General features: G+C 53.8%; 1 protein-coding gene across 50 annotated transcripts in view; it reads left to right on the top strand.

Moving 5' to 3' along the window:
• DENND1A (DENN domain containing 1A) overlaps window positions 1-16090 on the top strand; it is a 520477-nt gene that overhangs the window by 477492 nt on the left and 26895 nt on the right. For 28 of the 50 annotated variants that reach the window (XM_084995669.1, XM_084995686.1, XM_084995614.1 and 25 more), the window contains one exon: window positions 15206-15262. The exons of the other annotated variants lie outside the window; for them this stretch is intronic. In XM_084995669.1, coding sequence (XP_084851795.1) covers window positions 15206-15262 — 57 coding nt within the window. The remainder of the gene's footprint in view (window positions 1-15205; window positions 15263-16090) is intronic. 50 annotated transcript variants of the gene reach the window in all.

Raw genomic sequence — 16090 nt, 5'->3', positions numbered from 1 at the left:
GCAGGAGAAACCGAAAAAGAGGGTGATGCTGTCCTGCAGGCCTGTGTTCACTTTAGGACCCCTGCATGTGGCGCCGTGCGTGAGTGACAGGCCTCCCGCGTCCCCCAAGCCTGTCTACGATCAGCAGTGTGACAGCGGGGTCTCTTTGCCAGAGGACTGACCAGAGCCTAAAAACAGCATTTCTTTTAAGGTCTGTGCTGGGGCAGCTCAGAATGCAGCGCCCTGCCAGGGAGATATTGAGCCCAGCAGGACAAGAGCAGGAAATCTGATTCAGCGAGACCAGAGGAGGCATTTTCTCATATTAGAATTCTCTATGCCAAAGGTGGAGAGTTTATCACAGTAGGGAAGGGGAAATAAAACATAAAATATTGAAAATAAATTCTATCCTACAAGCACGATCCTCCAGGAGAGTCAGCTCAGTGTCACTGGCAGTTCAGGGAGTCCTGTGCCAAGAGCTGCCCATCTCGTTGTCCCCCATCAATCCCTGAGCCCTTCCACGGGCGAGGTAAGTGATTAACCTGCCTGTGCACGGGGGAAGGGTGGCAAGGACTAACTGAGAGGAGGCAGGACAAGGAGGGAGGGAGTAGATGGATTGGGGTGGGTTTTATTCTCATGTAGACCTACTTGTGGGAACCAGCCTCCCCCCGCCCCTGCCCCACAAGCATCAGCTCACTCCCTTCAACAACCCTATGAAACATCCATGCAGTTATTATCCTCAGAAAGCTGATGCTCAGAGAAGTTAAGCAACTTGCCCAGGGTACATGGCAGAGCACGATTGCCAAACCAGGCCCACCTGATGCTGGACCCCAGACCCTCCCCTCACTGTAGCATCTCATCGAGCCTTCTGCATTGGTTCCGTCTGGTCCCTGGGGAATCTGGTTGTGGCTGCAGCAGTTTGGGGCGGGCTTAGAACCCAGCAGTGTGGCTTAGGGTGGCTAGGGAGGTCAAGGTCACTCTTCTGCTTCTCCCTCACTCCTGGCAAAGGTTGATGGCTGCTGTCTGGATTTGACACTTTGCTTCCTCCCCAGAATAAAACTCAACACAGGGATAAGAACAACAGCAGTGCTGCGCTTCTGAACACTTCCTGGGCTCCTGGCAGTGAGCTCAGTAGGTGTTTGCATTTTCTCACATTGTTCTCCCTGGACTGATGCAGGAGGGACCACGACTGCCCCACTTCTCACCAGGGTCAAGGGCCTTACCCTCATGCCCTGGCTGGCAAGATGGATTCCGATTCAAAACCCTGGCTTCCTCTACCGCATCACCTAACTCGCCTGCCCTGGGACAGCTCAGTGGTGACAGCAGCTCCCTGGCAGCAAAAGCTGCTTGCCAGCCTCCTACACACTTGATCTGTCCCTAATTTAGGTCGCTGTTTTAGCTGGGTTAGTTTTATTGTCAGTCTGCTTATTTCCATGACTTCTGGAATATTGAATCACATTATACGGCAAAGAATTTTCAAATGTAATAAAAGTACTAAAAGAATACCTAAAAGGGAGGTCTCCCAAGGGATGGCTGATTATATCCCACTTAAAATGCGAAGTGTGATAGGGATTAACACTGCCTGGAAGCAGCTTAAACTGAATTTCTGAGCTGTTCATGCCCATCAGCCACATGGTTCCATGGTTCCAGCCACTCGTGGCCTCCTTGGGTCGCCTAAGTCCCTAACCCCTTCTAGGCAGGGCCCTGTTGGCACTTCCTGAGAGGTTGATAGCGAGTGTTTCCAGGGGGGCAGTAGGTTGAGCCTTGGCAAGCTGGTGCCTCGGGGGGCCGGGTGGAATGAAGCGGTCAACAGAAGGCCAGGAGACAGCAGCTCCCCCCAGAGACAGGGCCGGAGAGAGGGACGGTTTCGCCCAGAACTGGTCTACCAGATACCTTCCACTGCCCAAGCCATGGGAACCAGCTAAGAATTCTTCCCCTGCTGCCCTCCTGTCTTTAAAAATCCTTGGAGTCTTGGAGTTGTTGTTTTGTTTTTGTTTTTGTTTTGACAGAACCCTGAGTTACTTTCTCGTGCCCTCATTAATTCCTTCCTTCACGTGTCGGGTGCATTTTGAGGCATGCCAAATGCCAAGCCCTGTCCAAGTCCCCAGCGTCACAAAGGAAGGAGATGTGTGATGGCCCTTTGTCTGGGAGAGACAGTGAACAAACGATAAGAGAAGAGAAATGCTAGTGGATATAGGCGTCCCGGCTGGAGGGGGGTCCTAAGGACCTCTGGGGAACCAGAGCAGGCTCCTCAGTGGAGGTGACATGTCTGCTGGATCTTGAAAGATGGGGTGTAAAGCCAGGTGGAGCCAGAGGAGTGCACCCCAGGTAAAGAGGATGACGTAAGCGAAGGGTAGGCGAGTCTGACTCTCCAGAGAAGCAGGGGGCAGCGTGGGGAAGGAAGAGGCCAGGAGGCAGCTGGCAAGAGCCAGGAGCTAAACTGTGGAGGTAGGCAAGAGCCAGGAACAAATACTCTGGCCACCGTGGGGAGGCTGGAAGCGAGTGAGGCAGGGACACCACTAATGACACTGCCAACCTTCAGACAAGAGCTGCTGGGAGCCTGACCTAGGACACTGCTCGTGTGAAAGGAGAGGGATTGGAAAGAGGCCCAGGAGACCCACGGACAGAACCCCGGAGGTTCACCTTGGACTGGCACAGGGCTGGGCACGGGCTGCGTTTCTCCTCCTCCAGCCAGTGTGCTCTGATAAGATTTGAGGCACAGCCTGAGAGAAAAAGAGCGCTTTTTTTTTTTTTTTTTGTCTTTTTCTAGGGCCACTTCCTGCGGCATGTGGAGGTTCCCAGGCTATGGATCTAATCAGAGCTGTAGCCGCCAGCCTACGCCAGAGCCACAGCAACTCGGGATCCGAGCCGCATCTGTGACCTACACCACAGCTCACGACAACGCCAGATCCTTAACCCACTGAGCAAAGCCAGGGATCGAACCCGCAACCTCATGGTTCCTAGTCGGATTCGTTAACCACTGTGCCATGACAGGAACTCCAGAAAAAGAGCATCTTGATTGGGGTGTACGAGGGCAATGGGGAAAGGCTCTATGGAGGGACAGCCTGGCCAGCTGGGAAGAGACGGAGTACGGTGACCTCCACCCTCACTGTCCTGCCTCTGCCCCAGGGCTGTCTGCCACCCACCTTCCTTCCCCCAACGCTGGGGGGCCTATAACCAGGGTACCCATGGCTTACTCTGCCACTACCCCACCCCAGGGTGTGGAATGTTAACTTGCCAGCTCTTCAGGGTCCCCAGGGCAGTTTTGCCAAGGATGATGTACAGTATTACACAAAACCAACTTTACAGGCGGCCCCTTAAAATACAAGCCTCTGCCCTTGATGGATGGAGAACATCCAGTGGTTTAGGCAATCGCTTACAGTTTCTTGCAAACCTGCAAGAACCATCCGCAGGCATCCTGTTAGGCCTGATATGCCAAGGACCCCATAAATAAATTGCAGAGTGTGGCCTGGTGCATCAGGGCTGGAGTATGGAAATAGAGGCACTGAATAAATAATACACACTCACAAAATAAATACATCAGTACCTTAGCGTGTGCAGCCATGATCAAACCACCCCAAGTAACAACACGGAAAGCTCCAGGGTCTGCCATGTGATTGGCTTCCATATATCCGTGTGCATCAGCACTCGAAATGACCGTGGCAAGGAGGGGGTCCTCCTGCATGTTGACCTCGAGGCCTTGGGATTGAGGCAAGTGGTGAGATTGCAGGTGGGCGCCCTGACACACAGCTTTGCTGCCAAGGTGTGAAACCTACCAGGCCGTGTGTTCCTGCAGATGTCCTAAGTTCTGCCGCTGAGCTGATTAGCACCAAGGTGGGGGATGGCATGGGTTGCACCTACAGGAAGACGGCTGGCTGCGGGGAACGGACTTTCTCATTACGCAGCTTAGACTTGGGAGGGAAGCAGTGGGTCGACTTTCCAAGTGACTCCCACCAGAGCCCTGTAACTTGCAGCCTTTCACCCTGAAGGTGGGGCTGGGTTTTCAGAAAGTCAGTTTCCCATCTCCGCCACCCCTTTTGGAGCCCTGAACCCCACTGGGCATCTGGCTCCGGCATCTGGAGCTCCGAAGAGGCAGCTGACAGGATGGCCGCTGGAGTGGGCGCCCCTCCCCTCGGTGGTAATGGCACAATGCTGGATTTCAGTATTTTAAATGAAAAATATATGCAGTTAGCTGTGCGCTGACAATGTCCTTGAGGATTTGACAGTGAGATTTTCCAGCAGTTGGTCTTCGTTAGGATCCTGGCGGTGTTTAATAAGGCAGTCGAACTGCTGGCACCTTGGGTTCCTGTTTGTTCTCCGAGGGCTCTGGGGCTGCTGCGGTAAGCACATCGACCAGAGCTGATCATTACAAGGGCGTACGCCACCATGAATAAAAATGTCACACGTTTTCCCATCTCACAGCGGTACAAAATGTCAGTCCTGTCAAACACACGTTGCAGGGAGCTGTGTGCAGTCCGTACAAATTGGAGAGCTGCATATCCCCCCAGCCTTCTGATATTCTTCATTTGAAGCTGAAGAAAAACAGTTGTTAACCTATTAGCTAGGATTTTAAACTCTGCTGAGGCGGTGGAGGGGTAGACTTTGACACAGATAGAAATGTATTCCGGGGTCCAGGAATTTTAAAACCAGGTTCTTCATCCATTTGTTCCGAGGGAAGGAAAAAAGAAGCCTCTGTCGGGTGAACCTGAGTGCCTATCTTTAACAGACACTAGGGAAATTGGGGATATTTCACATCTGAGCTTCCCACCTTTGCATTCTACTCACAAAGTCTCTTGCTTTTGGGGGAGGCCCTGAGGCTCAACCTGTTAGACCAAGATACCTCTAGCTCGAGAGTTTTTCTTGATCAGAAGCATGTCAGAAATGTTGCCAGCCTTGTGGACAGTGCCACTCAGTAACGGGGCCAACTGGTTGGTCCACATTAGTCAAATGCCGGGTGACAGCCTTCCTGTCCATTTCAGGCTATTCCCACAGTCTTGGACGAGCATTTACTTTGCACTGATCCACATGCAGGCCTCATGCTCCGAGCCCAGGATCTAGATGTGACTGAGACACCCCACCACTTGCGAGGGGCACCCCGCCCCCCATCTTTAGGGTAGGGACAGAAGAAAGATGCCAGGTTCCATCCAGCCAGGAAGAGAGGAACAGCCTCCAGGGAAGGGAGAGCCGTGAGAGATGCACTGAATCCACCAAGTAGGGAGGTGTGGGATGGGCACGTGCGTCGTGAGGGGCTATGGCACATGAGTGGCAGGGCAGGTCTTTGTAAGGCTGGGAAAGGGACTGCTGGTAGTGGGATGGGACATGAGGCTCGTGGGCCAGGGACCGGGTCTTGAATGGCCTGCCGAGGACTGTCTGCAGGGTGATGACCAGCTCCCTGAGCTGCGGCTGGCCCCAGGGGGCCCCTGCTGGTGGCAGGGCAGGCAGCATGGAGGCTCTTGTAATCCCTGGACTCCCTTTCCGGAGAATGCTGTGCGATGCTGCGTGTACAACTGCAAAATCAGGAGAAGGTCTTTATTTTAATTTCCTAGTGGTGTGCTGCTTGGGGTGGACATCATTCCAGAGATGATAAATTAGCCTTGGTTTTGCTGAGCTGGCCCTGGCCCTTAAATGCACTGAGCAAACTCTCCCCAAGTCAGGATGCGGGCCTAGTGGAATGAGGGTGGCTGCAGAGATGAGCCTTTCTGTGTGGTCAGAACAGACTTGGCAAGACAAAAAGCTCAGAGGATCTGGGGGGACAAACTCCCCAGAGAGAGGGGAGAACCCTCTTTCTCAAGAGGATAAGTTTCAGCATCTGCCTTCTGTCGTTCGTGTATTAAGTCTGATGGAAGGAGTCTGGGTTCTTTGATGTCTGACTTAGCTGGGTCTGGATCCTGCCTCTGCTACCTGGTAGCTGTTAAGCTTGGCTCAGTCAAGTCACTGAGCTGGGCAGCCTCAGTTTCTTCATCTGCCAAGTGGGGATTTTACCTTTTCTGCAGGGTTGTTGAGATCATTAGTGACCTTAAGTTCAAGTACAGCTTCTAGTACAGAACCTGGTACATAGCAAGTGCCACCAAACAGCCCCACCCCCTCTGCTCTCAGAGGGGCACTCTCTCTCCCAACATCTGGAAGCCCCTCCTCACATCCCCCACCTCCTGGAAGTGGCACCCAGGCACCCTTGGTGGCATCCCAGATGGCTGCCCTGGTGGAGGTAACAGTGAAGCCCCCGCCTCCCGCTCTGTCTGGGCAGAGAATGGCACGCGTCAGCAAGGCTCCCTGCCCCTGCCCAGCCACGGCTGCATCTGCTGCCCGACCTCGGGCCGCCAATGGGATGCCACCTATTCAGACCGAGCAGCTGCACCTGACTAAAAAACAAAAGCCTCCCCTCCCCCGCCCCACTGCCGGCCCTCCTCCCTCCCCCACTCTGTCCCCCAAGCGGCCGGGGTCACCCGGCCCCTCGCAGCCTTCCCTCACAGCTGCCTCGCCGCTTTTGTTCGCCATGTGAACTTCCCCGTCAGCCGAGCTCCTTGCACGGGAAGTAATCAGGGATCTTGACAAGGCTTCAAACCACAAATGCCACTACAAATTAACCAGCACCACTACAAAATACTACTCCTGTCAACATCGGGGAAGAATGCACTGCTCTTTAGGACCAGGCGCAGCCGTCTCTCCGCTCAGCACCCGCTCAACTGCGGAGAGAGAATGGCCTCGCAAGGCATTTGTCGACTTGTCCAGGCAGCCGAGTCCTCTCCAGAGACCATGGCTTACAGACCCAACGGCAGGTGCTACGGCTTTTCTTTGAGGGCCACCTTCAGTCCCCAACACCCCCTTGCAGAGGGTGCCTCAGGGCAGCGAGCTGCAGGCACCTGGGACTTCTTGAGTCTGACAACCAGGGCCCGAAGACGAACCCACCAGCTTGCTAATGCAGTGTATGGATTTGGGCGGGAGGGATCATGGCAGCACCTCTATCCACAGTTTATCCTGGGTGATGCCTGGCCTGTCAAGGATGCTCCAGCATGAGGTCCTTCCCAGCCTCCTTTTCCCATGAAGAAGCCTTGTCACCCTGGGTGGGCACAATGGAAACTTCTTCCTTAGCTATGACTCAGAAGTCCATCCTGTGCAGCATCTTACAAGAAGTATTTCCCCCCTCCCCAGGGTATAGCCTGGAGCTAAGTTCCCTCTGCGGACACTGCAGGGCCTGAGGACCCCAGGATCCTACGGGGGCCCAAAGCCTGCCCAGTGCTCTCGGCTCAGAGCAAATGCTCTAAGACACCAGTGCCCGGTCTTCCCCAGCTGTCTTTGCTGACACTCTGAGGCAGAGGCAAGCATTTGATCCTCCCCAACAAGCAGGATCAGCTCTATCAAGTATGGACAAGAGGATTTGAGATAATGACAGGAGTTGGGGGACAGGCGAGAGCTGTGCCCGAAAGAGCTGGTTGGGCATTTCAAAGGAGACACTCCACACAAATATAGCTTCAATACACTCCTTTTTGGATGCCTATCAAAAGAAGCCCTCTTTTATTTCCATACCTTGCATAATAGCAGCTCTCCCTTCCCGAGGAGTAGAGGAGCCTTGCTCCCAGCCCAGAGGCCCTTTGTAAAGCTTTGTCTTCCTCTCCCAACCGGGGCCGTTTCATGTACAGGTCAGAGCATTGATGTGGCTACTAGCCAGGAAAATTAACCAGGTGAACTCTCCCCTCGTTAAACAGTGACGGAGTTTAATTGTGAATTTTCTCTTTCGCCCTCTCCGTTCTTGGCAGCGTATGTGGTTGGGGCATATCCCTGGGAGAGAAGCCCCCAGCCTCCCCTTTGGGGATGCCAGCACCTCCTCCAGATGGGCTAGATGGGAGTCTGATGGAAAAGGGACAGTTCAGATCACCATTGACACCCAGAGTGCCTGAGACCCGCTTTGAGGCTGACCTCGGAGGCCACCGTTCCCATGCCTCCAGCTACCCTTGTGCACACCCCACTTTCTCTGGCCATCAGAAGGGGAGCTGCGGCTACCACCTCAAGCAGGTTGCCTCCCCACCCCAGGCTTTGCATGCACAGAACTCAGCCTTCAGCGAAGCCGCTTGGTCCCTGTGGCCTTGGGCATCTCTGTTCTTCTGTCCCTTTCCCCATAGCACCAGTCCCCTCTTGGGGTCTGGCCTGTCACCCCGCTGGCTTTGACATTTCATCTCCTATCTGGCCTTAGGTAGTGCCTGTCTCCCCTCCCTGAGCCTGCTTTCCAGGCAGTGAAATGGGGATGCTGATTCTGACCTTGGAGCGGTGTCGAAGGAATAGTCCAAGGTGTTCCCTCCATGGGGACTCGGGGGACAGTCCCAAACAGCCGGCCCCTCCCCTCCCACATCCATCACAGGACCCCTGCCCCAGCGCACAATTCACTGGAGACAAGCTCTCGATCCCTCTTCTGAAGGCCTGTCATCCATTGCTTGGTGTGACCCTGAGCAAGTCTTTGCCTCCCCTCATCTGTGAAATGGAGCAATGACCCTCCCTCCCAGCCTGAGGATCCCCCAGGCCAGAACGTGAGCTGTTAGGTATCGGAACCCAGTGGACAGAAGAGCTTCAGCTCTGCCTCGAGCTCAGGCTACCCCCCACCGCCACCGCCACTTCGCTCTCTGCCCAAGTCCTCACCCAGCAGTGGAGTGTTTTCCACCCTGAAGCCCCTCGCAGGGCGCCCGCTCATGCACGCCGCCCAGGTAATTAAGTTGGTATTCCACACGGCTTCCCCTCCTGACCTTTTGGAGACAATGTGTTTTGCTGCATCAACAAATTAACTGCAAATCAGATGCTGTCCTCATAAATGTGTGTTTCATACCCAATGAGAGGCGTCACCTGGCCCACATGGCTGATGGATGCAGCTGCCGAGGGACTGGCAGAGGCCTAAGAGCGCCGCTCTTCTCTGGGACTTGGTGTCAGTCACACTTTGGGGCTTCCCTCCTTGTGGTCACATCTCCCAGCAGTCGTATGGCCAGCTGGTGAGTTGTCAACAGTGGAGGCCTGGACAGGCCCCCGTGGCCAGGAGGGCATGTCCGTCCTTAGGAGCCCACCCACCCGTCCCTCTCCCACCCATCTTCTACACCAAGAACACGGAGGCCTCGGATATGTCCCTCCCTGCCCACATCCCTCCCACTGTACTCAGGAGAAAATCCACACTTCTTAGGCCAGTGTTTAAGGCTTTATATCATATGTGACCCCCACCAGCCCCTCCGAGGTCCTGGCCTGACCCGTCCTCATATTCACCCTCACTCGACCCTGTTGGACCTCTGTGGTTCCCGTCTCATGCACCTGAATTCTCTAGCAGCCCGTCGGGTAGAAGAGCCCCTCGTTTGAACCCACATAGACCTCAGCACCCCTCTGTCCCCCTGCCGTAAAACCCCGCCATCAGAGGGCGGGGCAGGGTCTTATTCACTGTGCGCCCCTGTACCTCTACAAAGTAGACTGCACTGTTTGTTAAACGAATGAACGCGTGAATCACATGACTCCTGTTAAAGCCCCAGAAAGAGATGCTGAAATAAGGAAGGAAGGGGAGGAGGTCACTCGTTCTCTCGCCAGCCTTTTCTCTAAGGCACAGGTCCCAACCAACAGAGTCTACCTGCAGAAGGGCCAGCGATTAGAGAAGTCAAATCAGAAAGGATTCTAGATGACCTTGGATGTTTGGGTTGACAAGGATAGCACAGTGGACTGAGAATAACTGCTCGTTTTAGTTCCTGCTACTAGCTGTGTGATCTCATACTAGTCACTTAACCTCTCTGAGCTTCCTATTTCCTGCCTCTCTAGCAGGGAAATAATCCTCTAACTTGCCTCACCAGGGAATGTGAGGCTCAAAAGAAAGAAGAGAACTAGAAATGCTTTGAAAGGAAAAAGCATCATGTAAATAGAAGAGATTAGTAAAATCCAGTCCCTTTCAACAGCGCCTTGCTCACAGCACACTCCCTTGGAAAACTAAGCTCCTCTCATCCACAGGACTCTTCTGGCAAGACTTGTGGGTTTAAGGGAAGGGCAGAGGACTGGGTGATCTCCTTTGATCAGCAGGTTGCCGGACCAGAGCCTCACTCAGCTGTAATGCACTCCTGTAGCATCCTACATCTGACTCTTACAAGGGAGCATCTTCACACCAGTGCTTTGTGACTCAGGAGTCATTTCCATTTTATGGAAGAATTAACTGATGCTTAAGTAACTCGCCAAATGGTAGAGCCAATACTGACCTCAACTAGAAAGTGATAGAGCCAAGACATGAACGTGAGTCTTTCTAACACCAAGTACAAATCTTGGGGGTTTAGCCCAAATGAAGATATTTTCCCATGATGCAGGTCAAATTCTATTAGCCCATGCATTCCTTGAGGACTGGACTCTGTCCTCTTCTCCTGAATCCCCAGGCCTTGGCCCCAGGCAGCTGTCCCATCCCTAGACGCCAGAGGCCTGTTTCTCCTCTGCCAGAGTGAACCTGCTTCCCTATACACATGACCTTCAGGAAGGCAGGTGCTTGTCTGGGCTGTTAAAACCTCTAGCACCCCCATCCCTCCTGCCACAGCCCTGCTCAGGAAGTGCCAGATGAATTATTGTTGTTGTTGTTGTTGTTTGTCTTTTTTTTTTTGTCTTATTTTGCTATGTCTTGGGCTGCTCCTGCAGCATATTGGATCCCAGGCTAGGGGTCCAATCGGAGCTGTAGCCACCGGCCTACACCAGAGCCACAGCAACTCGGGATCCGAGCCGCCTCTTCAGACCTACACCACAGCAATGCTGGATCCTTAACCCACTGAGCAAGGCCAGGGACCGAACCCACAACCTCATGGTTCCTAGTCGGATTCGTTAACCACTGCGCCACAACAGGAACTTTTTTTTTTTTTTTTTTTTTTTTTTGTCTTTTTCAGATGAATTGTTGAACAGAACTCTTTACTAAAGACTGCCAAAGGCCCAGCCTTTTCGAACTCACTTAAGAAACAGCAGTCAGTGTAGCCAGGGAATCGAGGATCACATGCAACGTGATTTCTCTGCACAGGTGCCCGGCCCTCTGGATTCCCTGCTCCAAGGCTCTTCTGCTTTTGCCTCCTCTCTTCCAGCAGTGGGAAGAGCCCTGGATTCGCAGTCAAGAGGCCTGAGAGCAGCTCGCTTCGCCTCCCTCAGCCTGTCTCCTTGTCCACGGAAGGACAAGTTCCTGGCACTAGGGCCAGTGCTGTCCCTGGTCCATAGGGCCTGCGGTCAGGGGCAGGGGCCCTGGCCCACCAAAATGATGTTCCCTGTGTCTAGCAGCTCTGCAGCCGCCTTGGGCCTCGCCTCTCACTGTCATAGCCCCTCATTCAGTCCCTCCCTGATTCAGCGTCCCGAGCACTGAGGCTGGGTTCTAGAAAACAGTGTGTTGAGTTGCATCTTCCCTTCCCCACCCCCTCTTCCCACCCAAGTCACCACCACTTGACCTTTATGGCCTGTTTTAATTGTCCCCAGGAGTACTCAGCTCTCCCCAGCCTGTGCCCCCCGTCATGCCACCCAGCATATTTGGGAAACTGCAACCACCACAGCCTAACAGCCTTACTACTCCCTCCGCTCCAGGAAGCAGAAGCTTCTTCTTAGCAGGAAATCCACTGTGCACCTTGCCCTGGGCAGCTGCTGGAATGTACCCTGCAGGGTGTCCTCGTGGCCCAACTCAGGGTATTTGTAGCACATTAGCCTTCCTCAGTGTCTGTAGATGGCCCTGGTGTCCTCTGCTGGCTTCTAGGTTGGGTGTGGTTGAGGGGCTGCTTTCCTTTCACCAGCTGTAAATTCAGTTGTAAAAGAACTAGCACTTCCTAGTGACAAAGCAAAATTGATTAATCACAGAATCTGGAGAACTGATTTTTGCGGAGTTTCTACATGCGCCAGGAAGTTTCAGCCAAAAATCTTTGCTGAGGAGTTCCCGTCATGGCGCAGTGGTTAACGAATCCGACTGGGAACCATGAGGTTGCGGGTTCGGTCCCTGCCCTTGCTCAGTGGGTTAACGATCCGGCGTTGCCGTGAGCTGTGGTGTAGGTTGCAGACGCGGCTCGGATCCCGCATTGCTGTGGCTCTGGCGTAGGCAGGTGGCTACAGCTCCGATTCAACCCCTAGCCTGGGAACCTCCATATGCCGCGGGAGCGGCCCAAGAAATAGCAACAACAACAACAAAAGACAAAAGACAAAAAAAAAAAAAATCTTTGCTGAGCACCTACTGTTTACCCAGTACCATACCGGACCCCAGGACAAATAGAGAAACGAGCTGATAATTACAGCCTATGTGCTGTGAATACATGGGGGGTGAGGGGTGGTGAGACAACATCAAGAGTGAGACAAGGGGAGTTCAGTTCCCATCGTGGCTCAGTGGAAATGAATCTGATTAGTATCCACGAGGACGTGGGTTCGATCCCTGGCCTCCCTCAGTGGGTGAAGATCCGGCATTGCTGTGACTGTGGTGTAGGCTGGCAGCTACAGCTCTGATTCGACCCCTAGCCTAGGAACTTCCTATGCCGCGGGTTCAGCCCTAAAAAGACCGAAGAAGAAAGTGAGACAAAAGGAGATCGAAGGTGCTTCAGAAATAGCCTTCTAGAAGACCTGAGCTTTCAGGGAGAGCAGGAAGGTGGGAGGGCCAGGATTGGGGGTTGCACCAGAGATGAGACAGTGGAGGCTGGTGGGAGGGGTCCAGAATCTGGGAGGCTGTGAGCACGTTGGGGCATTTTCTAGGGGATATGAACAGATGTTATGGGGAAGCAAGTCTATGTTCAAATAAATATGGGAAATGGGACTTTTATGGAAAAAAAAAAGAGTTGATAGGGTTTTGCCTGTTTAGGGTAGGGTTTTTTTAATTGCAAGCGTTGGCAGCCTTTGCTGTGCTAACCGGCATCGTGAGTCTCCAAAAGGAGCAGGACAGGAGACAGCCCTTCGCAGGCCTGCCTGGCTGGGAACCCCCCTTTTCTTCCTCCCACAGTGCATCTCTCAGAGTGTTTCCCAGAAGACACCTTGAGAGATGCCAGCCCGCCACCAAGATGACTTAGGCTGGCAGATGACGTAATTGGGCATAAAGTCTACTCTGGAGTAGCGTGGGAGACAGGTTCACTGAGTGGGTGAGGCTGGAGACAGGGTCACCTGCTAATGGTGATAGTTGCTGGCATCTATTGGCCAGAGATCTGGGCAAACACTGTCTCACGGAAACTTCTAACAGCCCCCTCAAGTAGGTCATACCATTATTGCATTTACAGATGAGGAAACTGAGGCTTGGATGATTACATTGAAGGGCTGGGTGGGGTTCGTTCTGAGACCATCTGACCTTAGAGGCCATCTCCTGAGCACCCAGCCATGCTGCCACCCCCACTGGCAGGGACGGAAACGGCCAGGTCAGAGGGGACTCGTGGCGAGGGCTCCAGGCTAGAGAAAGAGGTCACCCAGAGCAGGGTGGCAAGAACAAAGGGAGCTGAGGGTGCTGGAGGGAAATGGGGTAAGTGTGAGACAGTGGGGAGTTTGGTCGAGGGCAGCAGACTGTGCACCTGTGGGCGGCCATGCTCATCCCGTTGGGTGGCATCCTGCCCGCGAGAGAGCCTCCAGCTGAAGAAGGGTCACCAGGCATGACTTGGCCTACACTCCTAATGCTGCAGGATCTGGGAAACCAGACCGTATTTCCACCCAGATGGGCTCTCAGTGTGCCCAGGAGGGACCCCAGTTCTCCACCAAGTCTGTCAGCCCGCTTCCCCCATCACCACTCTGGCAGGCTAGGGACGCCCAGGACCCCAGGAGTCAGGCGTAGGGAATGAGTTGTGAGGCGCTTTGCTATCCGGAGGATCACTGCAAGCGAGTGACACCCAGGGTGCTGCTGTCCAAGAGACACGTAGTGGGAGCCACACATGTGAGTCGCACATGGAATATTGAATGTTTTACTAACGGCTTTTAAAAAGTAAAAAGATTAATTTTAATGATATACTTAACCGAAATATCCAAAATGTTTTCATTTCAACATATAATCAAAATAAAATGTTAGTGAGATAGTCTACATTCCTTTTTCAAACTAAGTCTCTGAAGGCTACTGCATGGGGGTCAGAGGGCTGGGGTGGACGTCGGGGGCTGCCTTTATGTGCGGCAGCTGTGACGCTGAAGTTCCACTCGTAGCATATCTTCATTTGGACTCAACACGTGTGGCCATTGGCTGCTGCAGTGGGCAGTGCAGGTCCAGATATTGTGGTGTCATGATGGACCTCCGTGAACCTCGAGGCTGAATGAGAGGAACCAGCTAGAAACTTCCTAGGATTTGCGGAGTGCCTGTGACCTTGGTGTGGTGTGGACTTCTACTCTCCTTACTCTGTCTACCCGCCATCCCCACTGTCCAGGCATCTAGATGGGCAGGCTGTTGGCAGAACAAAGCTTAACTTTCAGAGTTCCCTGATGGCCTAGTGGTGAAGGATTTGGTGTTGTCCCTGCTGTGGCGCAGGTTCAATCCCTGGCCCAGGAACTGCATGCCACGAGTGCAGTCCCCCCCCCCCCCAAAAAAAACCCTTAATTTTCAAGATAAAGGGTTTAAAGGACGAGCCAGGAGGTCTGTGCTCTTTTGGTTTTGATTCAAATCCTAAATTGAAAAGAAAAGCATTTCGTACAGGTTTTATTTGTTCCTGTAACATTTATTGAGCAGATTTCTTTTTTTCCCAAGGTACAGGGATGAATCCCTCAAGGAAATGACCACTGGAAAGTCCACTGGGTGGGGCAGATACTGGGTGACACTGGGTGATGCGGGGGAGCACTGAAAGGCTGCATCTGACGTGGGCGGAGCCTTGAAGGCCAAGTAAATGTTTGCCAGGCAGGACAGGGTGGGGCAGGTCTTCCATCCGCTGGGCAGGCAGGAACAGGGATGGGAGCCTAGGGTCTGCGGGTGAGCACGGGTGAAGGGGGAGGGGGGCGGTCTGTGGGGCACAGCAGAGCCCAGCTGTGGAGGATTTGGAATGCCAGCCCCTGGCCTTGTGGACCTGTCACCCCAGGACAGGAGAGGGCAGCAGAGGTCTCGAGGCTGGGATGTGCAGGGTCACGTGGCAGTTTGGAAGCTCCCCCTCGGCCTGTGTGGAGAATGGCTGAGGCGATGGGGAGGCGCTTGCAGTGATCCAGGCCCGAGGCAGAGGACGTGGTGGCCGAGGGAGCGGAAGGCGCAGAAGATGGCCCTCGGGTCTGGGTGACCGGACGCTTGGGGCCGAGTGTGGGATGCATCAAACCGTGTGTACTGATGTCTTAAGTTTCCACTTTAATGCAGCCACAGAGACTCCGTCCCACTCGCCCGCCGCCTCCCAAGATACAGCGCTCAAGGCCCGTGAGTAGCCGGTGGTCCTTCCCTCCCGCCTAACACTGCCTGAGCCGTTCTCCCTGCTGACTAAACCCGGGAGTCTGAACTCGGCTGCCTTGCAAAAGAAAACCGGGAAGTGGGTTTTTCGGCTTCCCTCTGTGTGGCATGTACCTGAACTTGCACATTCTGGGCTTCTCTCCTTTTTCTGAATCAGTTTGGCGACTCAGGTCAGAGCTGTAGGCAGTGGGGCCGCCATGTGGTGTGTTGGCCGTGTGTGCATTGTTTGCGTGAATCTCCTAGGCTGAGCCATGTTTCTAACCTATCAGCTTGAAAGGCTCGCTGCAGCCCCTCTTCCTCACAAAGGAAGCAGAAGTCTGGCAGCAGGGGTCTCGTTCCCCTCAGGTCTTGGTTTGGGAATGCATTTGATGTCCCTTCCCGGGGGCGGAGGCTATGCCCAGAGAATATCCAGCCGACTCTGATGGGGACCAGCCTCCTCCCCTCCGGGCCTCCCATGGGGCCCTCCTCCCAAGTGACGCCCCAAGAAAGGGCAGAAAAGCAGGATGAGGTGTGAGAAGCCCACCAACCCCTGGCAATGGGTGGGCAAGGGGAGAGACCCATCCGTGTTTGCTCAAGAGACATGCCCTGGGGAAATACCAGGTGTGGGTCCCATGTGCAAATCGGTGAAGTCATTGTTCTTGTGAGCTCACACTTTGGCTCTGCGGAGGCCTGATAACTTCAGCAGGTTCCTTTAAAGTAGGAAACTTGCCGGGACCTTTTATGAGGGCTGTTTACCAAGAGAAGACTTTGTTTCTTGTTCAGAGTGGCCACCACTCTTGCAGTCACACAAAACTGGTC

This window comes from Sus scrofa, chromosome 1 (genome assembly GCF_054392235.1).
Source record: "Sus scrofa isolate SSC_HxYL_T2T_F1_AM1 chromosome 1, Sscrofa_HxYL_maternal_Yorkshire_Landrace_v2.0, whole genome shotgun sequence".
Classification (NCBI taxonomy): Eukaryota; Metazoa; Chordata; class Mammalia; order Artiodactyla; family Suidae; genus Sus; species Sus scrofa.
Note: the sequence above shows the minus strand (reverse complement) of the source record. Positions and strands in the feature narration are given on the sequence as shown.